Consider the following 19,375-nt stretch of genomic DNA (forward strand, 5'->3'; position numbering starts at 1 on the left):
CTCTCTCTCTCTCTCTCTCTCTCTCTCTCTCTCTCTCTCTCTCTCTCTCTCTCTGTGTGTGTGTGTGTGTGTGTGTGTGTGTGTGTGTGTGTAAAATGTAATGGTGTTATCAATTATATTATGGACTCACACCAACAAATATTTACCAGAGAAGAAGTAAATAATTGTAACTACTAAAGAATTGTCTTGAAATAAATATTACTTATTTATTTTGGAGCACTTTAGTGGATCTTTTGAGTTGGACATTCAAAGCACTAGTGAGTTCATGGGGGATATGAACTTCATTTCAATTCTAATCCAAACAAGCCAACAAGAGACATTTTGTAGAAAAGTGGAAGAGCCCAAACAGATTGGGTTATAAGTTATAACCAAAAATTATTTCTAAGTAAGTCAATTATGATAAGGATATTGTAATTATGTTTTAATTAGAAAAATAATGAACATTTAAAGATAACATAGTCTGTGTGAAATTTGCTTTTGAATAATCTAGATAGATGTATTCACAAATTTTTAGGAGAAAACTATTAAATGAAAAACTTCACAGAGACACATGGTGGCGCTATAGGATAAGATGAAACAGTGCATGGCCAGCTCTGTGGGCTCCGCTAACCAGAGAACAGCCAATACATAGAGAAGGGAGGTATCACAGGGCTTCACCGACAGAGCTGCCAAGGGATTTTCAATAGAAAGAACCGGACTTTCATCTCTCAAAATTGGGACCAAATTTAAATTTTGCGACAAAAGAGGTCACCCAAAGGAACTATGGGAACCAGAAGGACACTCATTCTGCAGAAAAGGCAAGTCTTGGTTTTCTTTGTTTTGCTGGGATTGTCTCAGGCGAGTACTGAATCTTTGCAGTATTCTGTAGCAGAGGAAACAGAAATTGGCTCTTTTGTGGCTAATCTGGCAAGGGATCTGGGGCTGGAGGTTGTGGAGTTGTCTTCCAGGGAGGCCCGGGTAGTGTCAGATGATAATAAAAAGCATTTACACCTTAATTTGATGACGGGAGATCTGCTCCTGAGTGAGAGACTGGACCGGGAAGAGCTGTGTGGCTCCACCCAGCCCTGTGTGCTGCCTTTTCAGGTGGTTCTGGAAAACCCTTTACAGTTTTATCAAGCTGAGCTGCATGTCATAGATATAAATGATCACTCCCCTACATTCCTGGACAGAGAAATAACTATTAAAATACCAGAAAGCACAACTATCGGATCCATGTTCTTAATTGAGAATGTGCAAGATGTGGATGTAGGAAGTAACAGTCTCCAGGACTACAGCATTAGCCCCAATTCTCACTTCTATGTTAAAGTTCATGACAGTGGTGATGGAAAGATATATCCGGAGCTGGTTCTAGACAGAGCTCTAGATCATGAGGAGGAGTCTGAACTTAGATTGACACTTACAGCACTGGATGGTGGGTCTCCTCCCAGGTCTGGGACAACATCCATTCTCATAAAGGTCTTGGACATCAATGATAATGCTCCTGAGTTTGCTCAGAGTTTCTATGAGGTGCAGGTCCCAGAGGACATGCCCATTGGTTCCAGTATTATTGCTATCTCTGCTAAGGATTTAGATACAGGAAATTCTGGGAAAATATCGTATTCATTTTTGCATGCATCAGAAGGTATCAGAAAAACCTTTGACATCAACCCAACATCTGGGGAAGTCAACCTGAGATCATTACTGGATTTTGAAGTAATACAATCCTATTCTGTAAATATCCAAGCAACAGATGGTGGCGGTCTTTCAGCAAAATGCACTCTTCTAGTTAAAGTATTGGATATAAACGACAATGCACCAGAAGTGACCATATCATCAATTACAAAGACAATTCCAGAGAATGCTTCAGAGACCCTGGTCGCTCTTTTCAGTGTCCGAGATCAAGACTCTGGGGACAACGGAAAGATCCTTTGCTCTATTCAGGACGACCTTCCGTTTATCCTAAAACCCACCTTCAAGAACTTTTTCACTCTACTTTCTGAAAAAGCACTTGACAGAGAGAGCAGAGCTGAGTACAACATCACCATCACAGTCACCGACATGGGCACACCCAGGCTCACAACACAGCACACCATAAGGGTGCAGGTGTCTGACATCAACGACAACGCCCCGCCTTCACACAAACCTCCTACACCCTGTTTGTCCAGGAGAACAACAGCCCCGCCCTGCACATAGGCACCATCAGTGCCACAGACTCAGACTCAGGCTCCAATGCCCACATCACCTACTCGCTCCTGCCCACCCACGACCCACAGCTGGCCCTGGCCTCGCTCTTCTCTGTCAACGCCAACAATGGGCAGCTGTTCGCGCTCAGGGCGCTGGACTACGAGGCCCAGCAGGCCTTTGAGTTCCACGTGGGCGCCACAGACCAAGGCTCTCCTGCGCTCAGCAGCCAGGCGCTGGTGCGAGTGCTGGTGCTGGACGCCAACGACAATGCGCCCTTCGTGCTCTACCCGCTGCAGAACGCCTCTGCACCCTGCACAGAGCTGCTGCCCAGGGCGGCAGAGCCTGGATACCTGGTCACCAAGGTGGTGGCAGTGGACCGCGACTCTGGACAGAACGCCTGGCTGTCGTTTCAGCTGCTCAAGGCCACGGAACCCGGGCTGTTCAGCGTGTGGGCTCACAATGGCGAGGTGCGCACCTCCAGGCTGCTGAGTGAGCGCGATGCTCCCAAGCACAGGCTGCTGCTGCTGGTCAAGGACAATGGAGATCCTCCAAGGTCTGCCAGTGTCACTCTGCATGTGCTGCTGGTGGATGGCTTCTCTCAGCCCTACCTGCCTCTGCCAGAGGTGGCGCGCGACCCCGCCCAGGATGAGGATGTGCTCACTCTGTACCTGGTCATTGCCTTGGCTTCTGTGTCTTCTCTCTTCCTGTTGTCTGTGCTGCTGTTCGTGGGGGTGAGGCTGTGCAAGAGGACCAGAGCGACCTCTCTGGGTGGCTGCTCTGTGCCTGAGGGACACTTTCCGGGTCACCTGGTGGATATCAGTGGGGCAGGGACCCTGTCCCAGAGCTACCAGTATGAGGTGTGTATGACAGGAGGTATTGGGACAAATGAGTTCAAATTCCTGAAGCCGGTCATGCCCAGTCTTCAACTCCATGATGCTGGTTCTAATATGCAGGAAAAGGAGAACTTTCGCAATAGTCTTGGATTTAATATTCAATAAAAATCTCCTATAAACTCTTAATATTTTCCTTTTACTGACAAATTGCAGATGCTTTTTTTTCTTGATGTGCAATGGATTTTAGGTTTTACTGGTGTTGCATGAATTTTCATCTTACATGTTTTTCTTACAGTTGCTATGGGGCTCTAGTGATGTGACGAAACAATTTGCACCATTTGTTTCATTTATTTTGAAGTTTTATGTTAACGGTTCTGCTGTTTGTTATGCAAGACTCAGAAATGGAAATACTAACTAAAGTATTTAGAGTAAATGCGTTGAGCTGGTGGTTACTGTACCTGGTAGAGTCCACAAGCAGGCAGCTCTGGGTGGATTATCTCCAACAAAAGAAAGGGAGGAAGGAAGGGGAGGAGGGAACTAAAAGGGGCAAATGTCGCCGTATACGGGAGTTGCTCCAATACACTATTAAAACCCAGCAAGCAGAGATTTTAAATGTTGCTGCATCTGGGTAGAAATTATGTGTATCATTTGTAGTAGTCTCTGTTAGATTATTTCATCATAAAAGATTTTTTAAAATGCTGCCCCTCCATGTCCAGTCCCAGAGGCCTTTGTGTCCTTATGTTTTCAAGAACTGATTTCTGTTCGTGTGACCTGCATTAAATACTGACTGCTTAAGTAGTTTTTCCTTATCTATTTTCTAATGATGCTTTCTAATTCTCAAAATATTCTAGGTCTTGATACTACTGTTTTCTTGTTTTTAAATAGACAATGTTTGCTTGGTTAAAATTTGTGGTACTCTATATCTGCTTAAAGCAGGTAATAAGATCATAATCTTGTTCTAATTAAAATAGTCTTTTACCAGAAAAGAACAGGATAAAAACTTGCTAGGAATTAAAATAAAGATCTTTAAATGACTTATTCTTTATTTTATGTGAATTTGTGTTTTGCCTGCATGTATGTCTCTGTGAGAGTGTCGGATCCCTGGAACTGGAATTACAGGTTGCAAGCTGCCAAGTGGGTTCTGGGAATTGAATCTGGGTCCTCTGTAAGAGCAGCCAGTGATCTTAAGTGCTGAGCCACCTCTCCGGGCCCTGAAATAAATATTTTAAACTGTTTAAAAGATTTAGATTTACTTTTCCTAACCATTAATAAAAGTAAATATAAGCTAAGCGTGGATGCACAAATCTGTAATCTCAGCACTCAGGCAACTGGGGACAGAGAATAATCAACTCAAGATTGGTTTGGACTGCATAGTAGGAGTTTTCCTTAAAAAGAAATAAAAAAGGAAACAGAACCTGATATGCTGGCATATTCCTATAACCGAGGCATGTGAGAGCCTGGAGTGGGAAGCCAGGCTGAGCTCTGTCAGACACAGCCCCAAAATTAAAAAGAAACAGAATTAGGATCGGAAACCTCACACTTGAGACACTGAGGCAGGAGGCTGTCATAATTTGACAGGACTTATGACATGCTATGGACACGATACGGAAGGACAACCGTGCTTATGCAATGCATTCAAGACCAGCCTCTGCTACAGACCAAGGCCCTGTTTCAAAAGGAACCCCTATGATCTTAAAAAGAAGAATGAAAGGTGTAAATATAATGTCTAGTTGTGTGGACCTAGCAGGTAGGTACAAAATTTTGGCTTGGCTCTCAACTCCCAGCAGAAAAGAGTAAATACAGGAATATGTGCACCCTGAGCACTTTAAATGCCCAAAGTTCAATTTTCAGCATGCACAAAAAATAACTTTAAAATATTATTAATACTTGTGGTCTCTCTCAGACAGCCACAAATAATAGATCTGTATTTATTATTGATAAATACCTAATTATATTTCAAACTATAAGGTCTCAATTCCATAGTATTCGATAGTGAAGGAGTATAGACAGATAGCTACAATGCAGTGTGGCTATATGACGAGCATTATGTTGGCCTCTGTTTTCACAGGAAGCAATTAGCTATTAAGACACTAGTATATATACTGGGCACTGGTGGTGCACACCTTTAATCCCAGCACTTGGGAGGCAGAGGCAGGCAGATCTCCGTAAGTTGAAGGCCAACCTGGTCTGCAGATATGAGTTCCATGGCAGCCAGGATAAAATGGCAGCCAGGATAAAATGGCAGCCAGGACTACACAGATAAACCTTGTCTCAAAAAACCAAACAAACAAACAAAAACACAATATATTATCCACTCAAATTTAATGTTGAAATGTAGAGAAAAGGTAATTACAAAGTGTGTATTTTTCTGAGGCCATTTAGAATCTTGGGAAATTCAGACCTTGATGTCAATGATTTGTATAATGGAAATCAAACTCTTAACAAACCGGGTGATTTACACAAGTCCTTCCCATTAGTCAGCATGAACCTTCAGAGCAACTTTTTGTGAACTAAGAGTAAATTGGAAATGCATCAGCCCTTGTGTGGCATTTTAGCCTTGAACTTGACATTTTAGCCTTAAGTTTAATTAGCTATCACTGACAGGCAGTAATCTTAGGTCCTGGTCAAATCAAATGCAGGTTTATATAAAATAAATTATGCCCTAATCATAGATTACTCACCCTATTGCTTTGCAATTTTAATACTCTTTACTTGACAACTGTGTACCCTAGGAAACATGAAACCATGAATGAGAGCCAGCAGGAAATGAAACAATGCTAGAATAACTTGAAAGAATGTCAAATTATTATCATTATCAGACAATCCAGAATGTACAATTATTATTGTTATCAAGCAATCCACAATATACTAAACATGTTTGTTAAAATAGAAGTTAAACTTGAAAATGTACAGGTAACAAAAAACCTGTAAGATATGACAGATGGGTGGATAGAGAGATTGGTTCAGGTATTAAGAGTGGGAATTCCATTTCCACTACCCATGCCTGGCTGCTCAACTGTTAAGTCTAGCTCTGGGGAAACTGACTCCCTCTTCTGACCTCTGCCAGCACCTGCATTCACGAATGCACATAACCACATGCAGACACATCAACACTAATACGAAGGACAAAATTAAGCTTCCATAATGAAAAACACATTAATCAAAAGTAAAATTTTAAAACAGAATAAAAGACAATAAAAACACAGCAAAATATTTAGTTGCATAAAATATGTTGAAATACAATTCATACATTATGTAACTCAAAAGTTAATACAATGAAAACACAGGAGGAGATTATTAAAAACATAGGACAGAGCAAAATTTTTAGCAGACATACAAATGGAGAGATGAGTTTGTTTGTTTTAGTTTTTGAGACAGGGTTTCTCTGTGAAGACCTGGCATCCTGGAACCTGCTCTATAGACCAGGTGGCCTTGAACTCAGAGATCTGCCTGCCTCAGCCTCCTGAGTGCTGGGGTTAAAGATGTTCACCACCACTGCCCAGCAAGACCGATGAGCAAATTTCAACCAGAACAGTATTTGAAGAACTAAAGACTGGGGGACTTCTAGAATTAATGATACATCAGCAAACAAATCTAAGAGATAGCTGTAAATCTAAAAGAATACATTACAGAGATGCTCGTGTCTATAAACATCATAGTGAAATTTCAGAAAACTAAAGAAAAAGAGAACTTTTAATTAAAAAACACAAGAAAGAGAAATTTAACTTCAACACAGATGATGATACTGTCCTAATTGATCCGTGTTTCTCAGTAGAAGCAAGGGAAATGAGAAATCTCCTTTCCTGACAGAAGTTCGCAAACCATTCCACCTGGTCTTTTTATAGAGTTGTCAAAGGAGGAAATCGAACAAACTTGATATCATTTTAGTTTTAATTAATAAAGACCACAGGGAAGAAGTGGTATAAATACATTTTTCTCTTTATTGACGCATACCTTGCCACAGATGTGGTCTAGGAGTTTGACCTGACTCTGTTTCTAGCCTCTGGCCACATTCTTTTTCTCCTCCTCTCCTGATAAAGTCTCACAGTGGTCCAGACTGGGTTCAAACTGGTACTTCCCATGCCTCAGCTTCCGGAGTGCAGGAATTATGAGTGTGTATCATCATGCCTGATTCCACATTCATTTCTAGTCTAGAATGTCAACATATGACCACGAGAACCTTCTGGAAATGGTAGTCTCTCACGGCTGTGTTTTCTCTCCTCTCTTCCTTGCCCTGCCCCCCAAAAAACAGGACTCTCCAGAAATGAGCACAAGTACAAATAAAAGTCCTTTGTATATGCAAAGGAAGTGTTGTGCCACTGCGCTACATCCCACCCCCCAAATCAGAAATTCAAGCATCCTTAAGTTGTGTTTTGTTACTTTTTCTTGGAGCGTTTCAAACTTCTTTTATGTCAGCAAATCCCAAATTTGTCACTGAAGCTCACTTCTTTCCTCAGCTTCAGTTATATGATGGAAGATCATGTGTCTAACTACAGGGATGTTCTGTGGTCACCTTAAACTTTTTAATACCCTAGATGTGTTTAAAATTTCCCCTTCCCCTAAACTGAAAAACTATTTTCCCTCCAGCTCATGCCTATCCCTCTTCCTTATTTCCTTCCTGTGTTCCACTATCAGCTAACAGCACTAATATCATTTAATTTTTAAATCTTGTAAGTGAAGTAATTTTTCCTTATTATAACACTCCCCATGTGACTGATCTATCACTTCATCCCATCCTATCTCGTAGTTTGGGTGCAAATGCATTACTACATTTTCAATTGAGGCCAGTATCATCTCCTACCGCTAGTATTGCAACCAGCTCTTATCTGTGTCTAGTTTTTTATATTATTCCTTCCTAGTTTATGCTCAACTCTAAAGCATATTTATCTTTAAAAAAATAAAACCTTGATTATATTACTTTTCTGTTCAGAACACTTTAACAGTCTTGCATTTCCATTGACATTCCTTACAAACTCTTTGCTTAGAGAATATAAAATAAAAGAAAAAGAAAAAAACAAAAAGGGGGGAAGAAAAAATAAACTCTTTGCTTTTCCAGTTTCAGCTTTCACCAAATTCCTCTTGCTCTGTGCATTGTCGTGGTCTTATTTCAGTTCTTTTGAATCACACCACTCATTTTAGATTTGCAGCACCATGTTTTTTACTTTCCTGGAGACTGGGGATTCACATGTACTCTCTTACCACTGAGCTACGCCTCCAGCCCTCCCAAACATTATTTTTGTTCAGATTATTTCCACTCATTTTTCATGTATCAGTTTAGAATACACTTTCTCCACCTCCAAATTGTGGTTAGTTCCTCTTTGATCTTATATTAGCATGAGCCTTCCTCATGGAGACAGCCATTATTTTTCATGTTAAGTGTTCTTTTTTTTCTCGATTTTTCATGGCAGAAGTAGCTTCTGTGATTATCATTCATTCCCTAATACATTACCACTAGCTCAAGAGCATGCTTAATAAAAATTCACTGAGCAAATCAGAGAATAGATAAATAAAATACTTAGAACCATGCCTTTGGAAGCCCTGGATGGCAAAATAGTGAAATTCAGTTTCACGGTTTTATATTGTCAGAATCTGTACAGAACATACTCTATTCTCTAGTGAGTATTTACTTTCTACTGCAGCCAGATAAGTCTACTATGGAGTATTCTTATGGAAATGGTACCATTTACCTAGCCCAAAATATCCAACTTTCCTCAAACAACTATTTGCACATACCAGACTCAACTTCAAGTGCCTAAACATACCCATCCAGCCTTTTCTGAGAGCATTTAATAATGGCTAGAAGAGATCTATAGGTTTACAGTCTCAATTTTCCTAAGAATCTCTTGCTCATCTTTGAAAATCAATGACATGGGAGTCCTTTGAACTATCATTAGTTTTACAGTTGTCTTCAAGGAGAAATCATGAACTGTTTGAAACAAGGATTCTATTTTAAACCATTTCATCAGTACAGCTCTATCGGATAGTAACTCATTACGTTAATCACAAAAGCTACGACTCAGAAATGGAAAGGGGACTAAAGCAGAAAATATTATTTAGGTTAATTAACAAATACATCTGATAAATTAGTATTTTGTCTCAAACTCACTCGGCTTTGTCTGAAACCTGACAACCTGTATAGTCACTTGGTGGCGCTTCAGGATAAGATGGGAGACTGTTTCCTAGCTGCGGCTCAGTAGCCTCATAACCAGCGGAAGTGAAAGCACCGGATAAAACGGCAAACAGGCTGTCTGAAAAGGCAGGGCAAGGACAAGACCCTCCAGAAAGGAGTGCAAGCCTATAAATTCCTGAAGGTCCAGATGAGCGGACCTGCTCTCTGAGCTGCCAGGGACTGAGTTGAAACAGAACAGCAGAAAGTGTCTTGTCTACGGAATGATGGAGTCAGGAGTGAGGGCTGCTCAGCATCTAAGGCAAGTGCTGCTTTTTTTTGTTTTCCTGGAAGGGTCCTCGGTTCTTTCCGAGACCTGGAGCTATTCTGTGGCAGAAGAAATGGAGACTGGCTCCTCTGTAGCCAATATAATTAAAGACATGGGTGTGGGTGACCTGGCCGCACGGGGGGCCAGAGTTATATTTGATGACTATCAGCCTTATTTGTGGTTAGAACTTGAGACTGGCAACTTGCTCTTGAATGAAAAACTGGACAGGGAGGCACTCTGTGGTACCAGTGAACCCTGTATACTGCATTTCCAGGTGTTATTGGAAAATCCTTTGCAATTCTTTCAGGCTGAGCTTTTGGTTGAAGACATAAATGACCATTCTCCCACGTTCCCAGAGAAAGTCATATTTCTAAATATCTCAGAAGGTGCAACTCCAGGAACCTCATTCCAAATGGATAATGCTCAGGACTTAGATGTAGGAATGAATGGTGTCCAAAACTATACAATAAGCCCCAACCCCTATTTCTACCTTAAGTTAAAAGATGGTGGTAAAGGAAGAAAATACCCAGAGCTGGTACTGGATGGATCTCTGGACAGAGAAAAGGAGCCTTCAATTAGCTTAATACTAACAGCTGTGGATGGTGGGTCACTGCCCAGGTCAGCAACTGCACTGATTCAAGTTGTGGTTGTGGATGTCAATGACAATGCCCCTGAGTTTGAAAGAACGCTGTATGAGGTTCAAGTACCAGAGAACAGCCCTGTGGGCTCACTAGTAATCAAGGTGTGTGCTACAGATTTGGACACAGGGACAAATGGAGAAATATCTTATTCATTTTCTCGTGTCTCTAGAGATGTACGGGAAACATTCAAAATCCATCCAGTTTCTGGTGAAGTCCATTTGAAAGCACTCCTAGATTTTGAGGTGATTCAGTCTTATACAATAAATGTTCAAGCCGTTGACGGTGGGAGTCTCTCTGGAAAATCAGCCATTATTGTTCAAGTTATAGATGTGAATGACAACCCACCAGAAATAGTCTTTACATCTCTTATGAGCCCCATCCCAGAAAACTGCTTATCAGAGATGGTCGTCGCTGTTTTCAGTGTGCGAGACCAAGACTCAGGAGACAATGGCAGAATGATGTGCTCAATTCAAGACAACCTCCCTTTTCTCTTGAAGCCTACTTTCAAAAATTTCTACACTCTAGTAACAGAAAGTCCACTGGACAGAGAGAGCAGAGCTGAGTACAACATCACCATCACAGTCACCGACATGGGCACACCCAGGCTCACAACACAGCACACCATAACAGTGCAGGTGTCTGATGTCAACGACAACGCCCCCGCCTTCACACAAACCTCCTACACCCTGTTTGTCCAGGAGAACAACAGCCCTGCCCTGCACATAGGCACCATCAGCGCCACAGACTCAGACTCAGGCTCCAATGCCCACATCACCTACTCTCTGCTGCCCACCCATGACCCGCAGCTGGCCCTCGACTCGCTCATCTCCATCAACGTTGACAATGGGCAGCTGTTTGTGCTCAGGGCACTGGACTATGAGGCCCTGAAGGCCTTCGAGTTCCACGTGGGCGCCACAGACCAAGGCTCTCCTGCGCTCAGCAGCCAGGCGCTGGTGCGAGTGCTGGTGCTGGACGCCAACGACAATGCGCCGCCCTTCGTGCTCTACCCGCTGCAGAACGCCTCTGCGCCTTGCACAGAGCTGCTGCCCAGGGCGGCAGAGCCAGGCTACCTGATCACCAAGGTGGTGGCAGTGGACCGCGACTCTGGACAGAATGCCTGGCTGTCCTTCCAGCTGCTCAAGGCCACAGAGCCCGGGTTGTTCAGCGTGTGGGCTCACAATGGCGAGGTGCGCACCTCCAGGCTGCTGAGTGAGCGCGATGCTCCCAAGCACAGGCTGCTGCTGCTGGTCAAGGACAATGGAGATCCTCCAAGGTCTGCCAGTGTCACTCTGCATGTGCTGCTGGTGGATGGCTTCTCTCAGCCCTACCTGCCTCTGCCAGAGGTGGCGCGCGATGTAGCACCGGACGAGGATGTGCTCACTCTGTACCTGGTCATTGCCTTGGCTTCTGTGTCTTCCATTTTCCTGTTGTCTGTGCTGCTGTTCGTTGGGGTGAGGCTGTGCAGGAGGGCTAGGGCGGCCTCTCTGGGTGGCTGCTCTGTGCCTGAGGGACACTTTCCTGGCCACCTGGTGGATGTCAGCGGCGCTGGAACCCTGTCCCAGGGCTACCAGTATGAGGTATGCCTGACTGGAGAGTCAGGGATAACCAGCGAATTTAAGTTCCTAAAACCAATTGTTCCCAACTTTCTAACCGAAAGCATGGGGAGAGAAGTAGAATAAAAACTAAAGATTTCTACCTCCGGATGCAGCCCTAATTTAAAGCATGCCCTTGTTGAGTGTAGGAGAATGATTTTATGCTAACATCTCAAGGTTAATTAAATTAGATCAGAAAAGACTTCCTTTGGTTATTCCCAAGAACTTTCTCTAAAGCATGAAGTACATGGGTTGTAGGCTATCTCAAATTTAATTTGATCCCTCTTTGTTTTTAAGCTTTTGTTGAAATGCAATCTATTAAATGACAAATCTTACTAAGGATGGTTTCAATTGCTTTTCCATCATGTAATTTCTTCACTGATACTTATGTCCTGAGTTGATTGGAATCACATGTAGAAATCCCTACCTTATATTTGGGGAGGTTATACCACACAGAATTTTTTAAAGTTTCTTTAGTAATTACTGTGCATAGTACATAATTTCATCACTTTTTGGAGACATGGTCTCCCTGTGTTCAGGATGGCCTTGAACTCTTGATCCTCCTGCCCAAAGTGCTGGACTTACAGGCATCATCCTATTTTACTACTTTATTTCAGAAGAAACCAGTGAGTAGCCACATTTCAAAAACAAGCAAGTAGACATTCACAGAGACTTGGTTAAGTTCCACAATTATTAACTAGCAAAGCAGAGTACCTCCTAATATTTTCTGTTTTGTTTTTTCTTATTTGACATGTGAGAGAGTCCTCATTCTGTCCATCTCCAGGCAGGTGACCTTGCAACAATATTATGCTGTTTTCTATCATTAGATATTATCTGTCATACTCACATTGCTCACCAGTCTCTCCTGTGTTCAGAAATAGCAATGCTCCCCTTGGCCTGTAGTCCTATTTTCTTATAAACTGACAATCCCTCTTTGGGGGTTTATAACCCAACTATTATTATAGCTGTGACTTAACTAAATCTCAGTTCTAAAAAATGTTGGATTCTGGGCATGGTAGAACATGTCTTTAATTCCAGCACTTAGGAGGCACATACAGGGCGATCTCTATGAGTTTGAGACCAGCCTATTATACAATGAAAGTTCCATGACAGCCGAGGCTGCATAGAGAGACCCCTGTCTCAGAAGATGGAGGAGGAGAGGAGCAGGAGGAGGAGGAAGGGGTGGAGGAAGAGGTTTGGAACAACATCTGTTTCTCATTCGTAAGATAGGGAGTCCTCAGCAATCCTAGGACCTAGATTCTAATACCTCATCTATAGATGAGGAAAGTAAGGTGGAGAGGGTAAATAAATTTCCCAAGGATCACAACTGTTTCTGTGGTTCACCACAATAAAATATATAATTCCCAAAATCTTCTGTTTCTAGAAAAATGCATGCACACATATGTATGTATTTCTTGCATCTATTTTTCCTCCTGGGTGTTATTTAAATATGTACCCTTTGTTCAAAGCTCAATTAGCATTACTGAAAGCGTCTCCACCAATGTCATTTCTCCTGTGTGGCTTTCGGGCAGTTGTCTGCCCCAGAAGGCAAAGCAGTAGGAGAGGTAATGCAGCCTTACCTTGCCCGCTGCCAGATACAGGCAGCTTTAGGCTTTTTACATCCATTTTCATCCCACAAAATGTTAAGATACAGTGCGAACACATGGCGGCGCTGTAGGATAAGAAAGAAAAACTAGAAGGCAGCTGTGGCTCCATTAACAGGATAAAAAAAAAAAGAAAAGAAAAGGGAAAGAAGAAACCTTCTGAAGCCTGGAAGCCCAGAGAAGCTCTGACACTTCAGACAGGAGTTCTGTGCCCTCAGGAATGGACTGGAATAATTCTCAGGTATCTAGTGAATAACTACAGTACCAGATACCAGGGAGAATTTACAGTTTTGCTGAAACATCCTCCAGGACGCTGCACCACCACAAACAATGGAGGCCAGCAGGAAGCTCCCTTGCAGACAAAGGCAAGTCCCTTTTTTCTTTTTCCTATTAGGATTGTCTCTGGCAAGTGCCGGGGAACTGAGGCGCTATTCTGTGGTGGAGGAAAGGGAGGGTAGGTCCTTTGTAACCAATTTAGTAAATGACCTAGGTCTCAGGCAGCTGGAGCTCTCCAGACGAGGGGTTAAGGTCGTTTCGAAAGGGAACAAACTACATTTGCAGCTGGATCAGGAGACGGGGGATTTGCTATTAACTGAGAAAGTGGACCGAGAGGAACTGTGTGGGCATACAGAGCCATGCCTGCTGCGTTTCCAAGTGCTGCTTGACAATCCCTTAGATATTTTTCAAGCTGAGCTGGAAGTTACAGACATAAACGACCATTCTCCAGCATTCCTGGACAAAGAAATCATGCTAAAGATATCAGAAAGCAGTCTTCCTGGGACTACATTTCCTCTGAAGAATGCTCAGGACATGGATGTGGGTCAAAATGGCATTGATAACTACATTGTCAGTTCCAATTCCTATTTCCACGTGCTTACTCGAAAACGCAGTGATGGCAAGAAATATCCTGAGCTGGTTCTAGACAGAGTATTGGACAGAGAGGAGGAAGCTGAGCTCAGGCTAATCCTCACAGCACAGGATGGCGGCTCTCCACCTAGGTCTGGCACCACTGAGGTCCACATTGAAGTCCTGGACTTCAATGACAATGCTCCCCAATTTGAGCAGCTTTTTTATAGGGTACAGGTCCCTGAGGATAGTCCAATAGGCTTTCTGATCACCACTGTCTCAGCTACAGATAAGGACATAGGAGTCAATGGAGAGATCTCCTATTCGCTTTTCCAGGCTTCAGATGATATTAGCAAAACCTTTTCGATCCATCCCTTGACAGGGGAAGTGCGATTGAAAGAGCAACTTGATTTTGAAAAGACTCAGTCCTATGAAGTCAATATTGAGGCCAGAGATGCTGGAACCCTTTCTGGAAAATGCACGATTCTGACACAAGTCATGGATGTGAATGACCACGCTCCAGAGATTATCCTGTCTGCGTTTACCAACCCCATCCCAGAGAATTTGCCAGAAACTATGGTGGCAATTTTTAGCGTTTCTGATCTAGATTCAAAAGAAAACGGAAAAACAAGCTGTTCCATTCAGGATGATCTACCCTTCTTCCTAAAGCCTTCTGGGGAAAACTTTTACACGCTATTAACACAAAAACCACTGGATAGAGAGACTATAGCCGAGTACAACATCACCATCACAGTCACTGACATGGGCACACCCAGGCTCACAACCCAGCACACCATAACAGTGCAGGTCTCTGACATCAATGACAACGCCCCCGCCTTCACCCAAACCTCCTACACCCTGTTTGTCCAGGAGAACAACAGCCCCGCCCTGCACATAGGCACCATCAGTGCCACAGACTCAGACTCAGGTTCCAATGCCCACATCACCTACTCTCTGCTGCCCACCCAAGACCCTCAGCTGGCCCTCAACTCGCTCATCTCCATCAACGCAGACAATGGGCAGCTGTTCGCGCTCAGGGCGCTAGACTACGAAGCCCTGCAGGCCTTCGAGTTCCACGTGGGCGCCACAGACCAAGGCTCTCCTGCGCTCAGCAGCCAGGCGCTGGTGCGAGTGCTGGTGCTGGACGCCAACGACAATGCGCCCTTCGTGCTCTACCCGCTGCAGAACGCCTCTGCACCCTGCACAGAGCTGCTGCCCAGGGCGGCAGAGCCAGGCTACCTGGTCACCAAGGTGGTGGCAGTGGACCGCGACTCTGGACAGAATGCCTGGCTGTCCTTCCAGCTGCTCAAGGCCACGGAGCCCGGGCTGTTCAGCGTGTGGGCTCACAATGGCGAGGTGCGCACCTCCAGGCTGCTGAGTGAGCGCGATGCTCCCAAGCACAGGCTGCTGCTGCTGGTCAAGGACAATGGAGATCCTCCAAGGTCTGCCAGTGTCACTCTGCATGTGCTGCTGGTGGATGGCTTCTCTCAGCCCTACCTGCCTCTGCCAGAGGTGGCGCGCGACCCCGCCCATGACAATGAGGACTTGCTCACTCTGTACCTGGTCATTGCCTTGGCTTCTGTGTCTTCTCATTTTCCTGTTGTCTGTGCTGCTGTTTGTGGGGGTGAGGCTGTGCAGGAGGGCCAGGGCGGCCTCTCTGGGTGGCTGCTCTGTGCCTGAGGGCCACTTTCCTGGCCACCTGGTGGATGTCAGTGGGGCAGGGACCCTGTCCCAGAGCTACCAGTATGAGGTGTGTCTGAGGGGAGACTCTGGGACAGGTGAGTTCAAATTCCTGAAACCAATTTTACCTAATTTCCAAGACCATCCTCTTGGACCAGAAATGGGAGGAAATTCCAACTGCAGGAACGACTTGGGTTTTGGCATTTAGTTAAAATAACTATTTGTTTTGTTTTGTTTTTAACATGGGTAGTGTTTTTTTTTTTTGTTTGTTTGTTTGTTTGAAACTCAAGCCACTGTTCTTGCTGTGCCCATTTTGAAAATTTGAAGCATGCTGAAAACTTGTTTTCAGGATATTCTGGCCATGGTTTTAGTGAGAGTATCTGGTCTTTTCTCCAGAGTGGAAGATGAAATGTTCTAATCTTGTCTCTCTAACGTGTCACTAGTTGTACAAATCCTTGTTCTACGATCAGTTCAACCCAATCAGATGCGGTTTAGTGTGTGTTCTGTTCCTAGTTGTGAGCCATCGAGAACATACTCCATGGCATTGCTCAAACGCCACGAAATCTAATCAGAAAGGGGGAAAGACGGGGCGCTGGCTTGTGCTTTATTCGGCCTCCACTGGACTAACTTCTTTGTTGGTGTTTTCTCTTAAAAATGTTACATAGCTGCATGGCTCTTCTTTTGCCCATTATTGTTTTTAATATCATGATTTTAAACTGCTTTCCACTGTGCTTTGTTGGTGTTGAGGGTTCAGAAAGTTGCCTTATTTACCTGGTAAGCTGAAATAGCACAGCAGTAAAATTGACTTTTCTCTTCTGAGAAATGTTGGCCAGTGGAAAAAAACTGTTCCTGACATTATTCATTCTTTCTCCGCCCCATCCCACCCCCCTTCTTCACTGTCGGATTTCAAATTCCATTCTGGCTATTTGTATGCTTAGTCAAAAGAATACATTTTCACAGTCTTCTTTGGCAAATAGATCCGGGCACATGGCTGGGGTATAGTGAGATGTAAAAAGAAGCAGCTTCCAAAGCCTTTCAGTTGAGGATAAACCCAGGGCCCCATGCATGCTAAGTAAGGACGGTATCACTGATATAGGACTGCAAACCTCCACGAACACTTTCAAAGGGAGATATCTCACCTGACAGGGGATTCCCACCTTTTCAACCCTTTAATGTGGTTCTCAACTTGTGGATCTCGACACCTCTGGGGTCGTATACCTTATCAGATATCCTGCCTATCAGATATATACATTAATATTCATAACAGTAGCAAGATTACAGTTATGAAGTAGCAACAAATAATATTATGGTTGGAGGATCACCACACAAGAAACTCTATTAAATTGTCACAGAATTATTAAGAAGGTTGAGAATCACTGCTTTAAAACTATGTTCTCCTTGGGATGTGTATGGTATGATGAGTGCACATGTAGGATCTATGATAGGAATGGTGAGCTGAAATAGTATGGAATAAACTTAATAGAGATGGGGTCCTGGATGACTCAGGAGTTCTTATATTATTCCCTCTGTTGCCAATTTCTAATTGCACATAGATGTGTCTGCATGTGGGTATGTACATATGGGTTCAGGTACCCTCAGAGGCATTAGATTTCTTTGATCTGGAGTCACAAAGGGCCCTGAGCTGCCTGTCCTGGGTTCTGAGAACCAAATTCAGGTCCTCTACAAAAGCAACAATTACTCTTAACCACAGAACAGTCTCTCCAGTCCCTACATTTATTATGTTTTAAATCTTTTCATAAACCCCCTATGTGAGTTAGCAATTATTTTCTCTCTCTCTCTCTCTCTCTCTCTCTCTCTCTCTCTCTCTCTCTCTCTCTCTGTGTGTGTGTGTGTGTGTGTGTGTGTGTGTGTGTGTTTAGGAATACCACCTCCTATCAAATGAAGATATATAAAGATTGCTATAACAAGAGTTTAGGCCTCATTGGTTTGAGGAATCCAGTTAACAACTTCTGGAGCAATTAGCAAAAATGATGAATTAGTAAGGGTCTCAGTGTGTGTGTAGACTGGAGTTCAAACCCCGAGTCGCACACATACTAAATGTGCTCTATCACTGAACTTCCTGCTCTGCCCATTGTGAATTTTCACTGAAACTCAATTCGAATTATGGAAACAGAAAATATAAACAGAAGAATACAGATTATCCAGGCTTTCATTATAGAACGTAAGCTCTATCTTTAAATTTAAATAGGATTTAATAGAATAAATTTAAATTTATTTTTAAGCTGTCACAACTCAATTATTAAACGATGAACAATTTAATTAAAAATAAGCAAAAACCAGAATATTTTTCCAAGAAGATATGTCCATGGTTAATGTGCACCCGAAAAGCTGTTACAACATCGCTCATCAAATCAACATCACAGCAAGATGCTTGGACCTCCCTGGATGGCGAGGACCAAAGCGTCAGATCAGTGTTGGGAGGATGTCATAATTTTGAAACCCTGTCACACAGCTCATGAAATGTAAAATGCTGCAGCCATGTTTTAAAACAGCCTGTCAATTTTTCAAATGGGTAACATAGAGCTATCATATGGTAAGCAATTCAGCTCCTAGATAAATAATATATGTTCCATAAAATATGTACATGAGCTGGGAGGTAGTGGTGCTTGCTTTTAGGGAGCCAGAGGCAGGTGGACCTGAATTCAAGGCCAATCTAGTCTACAGGGTGAGTTCCAGGACAGCCAGGGCTACAGAAAGAAACCCTGTCTCACACGCATACATATGGAAGTCTTCATAGTAACATTGCTCAGAAAAGCAAAAGGGTAGAAACATTCCAAATGCCCAAATAAACGTGAGCCTGCTACAGTCAGAAAAAATAATAAAAATACTGACACATGCCAGAGTTTGGATGAACCTTGAAAGCATCAGGAGGGAAGCTGACCTCAGAAGTTCACATATTCTGTCATTCTACTCGTATGCAAGTCTACAATAGAGGACTCCATAGAAATCAAAAAAGGAGACTGATTATTCCTTTGGGCTCTGCCTAGGGAAAAGAGGAAATAATAAGATGGGAGTTAAGGGATGTGAGGTTCTTCTTTGGTGCAAGATATATGCTCCAAAACTGACGTTGATGATGGATGTGCCACTTTGTGTATATGTTAAAGAGCTCTAAGCTTTACTTTAAATGGATGTGTTTAAGTGTATGTTATATTCCAAAGCTGTATATTACAAGACACAGGCATTCTTCATGCCAAATATAAAAACCAATCCAGGTCCACATATGTCTATGAAATAATTTTCTGGTAATTGAATGTTGGGAAAACCTACCATTCTTTCCTTGGATGTTGGAGAGAAGACAGAGTCCATGCCTTCTTTAATAAAGCATGTCTACATTCTGTAGAATTCACTGGTTGAAATTTTTGCATTGCCCACTCATTTCTAGCTCCGTGGTGTGCATGACGAAAAATATGTGCCTGTGAAACATTCCCCATGCTATTTTTGAGACTTTGCCCCTCGATGCAAATGTTGATTACACTACCTTACTTATGTCATTGACACATCGGCAGCATTAAATACTCAATACCGTGAATGAAAATTTACTTTTGTATTTAGTCTTATGCA

At 43.1% G+C, this 19,375-nt stretch overlaps 3 protein-coding genes across 3 annotated transcripts; all 3 read left to right on the forward strand.

The window, feature by feature from the left end:
- Positions 1–654: 654 nt before the first annotated feature.
- LOC114687141 (protocadherin beta-14-like) lies at positions 655–4,030 on the forward strand. Its single transcript, XM_028861840.2, is given in 2 exon segments — positions 655–2,107; positions 2,110–4,030. Coding segments are annotated over 2 exon segments (2,397 nt in total). The 5' UTR covers positions 655–762; the 3' UTR covers positions 3,162–4,030.
- Positions 4,031–9,227: 5,197 nt separating this feature from the next.
- Positions 9,228–12,003, forward strand: LOC114687142 (protocadherin beta-18-like). Its single transcript, XM_028861841.2, has one exon. The coding sequence runs from the start codon at positions 9,387–9,389 to the stop codon at positions 11,748–11,750; it is 2,364 nt and encodes a 787-aa protein (XP_028717674.1). The 5' UTR covers positions 9,228–9,386; the 3' UTR covers positions 11,751–12,003.
- Positions 12,004–12,095: 92 nt separating this feature from the next.
- On the forward strand, positions 12,096–19,343 carry LOC114687139 (protocadherin beta-13-like). Its single transcript, XM_028861838.2, is given in 2 exon segments — positions 12,096–15,703; positions 15,705–19,343. Coding segments are annotated over 2 exon segments (2,403 nt in total). The 5' UTR covers positions 12,096–13,597; the 3' UTR covers positions 16,002–19,343.
- Positions 19,344–19,375: the final 32 nt, after the last annotated feature.

The sequence above is a fragment of the Peromyscus leucopus genome, chromosome 19, assembly GCF_004664715.2.
Source record: "Peromyscus leucopus breed LL Stock chromosome 19, UCI_PerLeu_2.1, whole genome shotgun sequence".
Lineage (NCBI taxonomy): Eukaryota > Metazoa > Chordata > Mammalia > Rodentia > Cricetidae > Peromyscus > Peromyscus leucopus.

Excerpts from the sequence above, each read along its gene's own strand:
- LOC114687142 (XM_028861841.2), top strand. The coding sequence starts at position 9,387 with ATGATGGAGTCAGGAGTGAGGGCTGCTCAGCATCTAAGGCAAGTGCTG.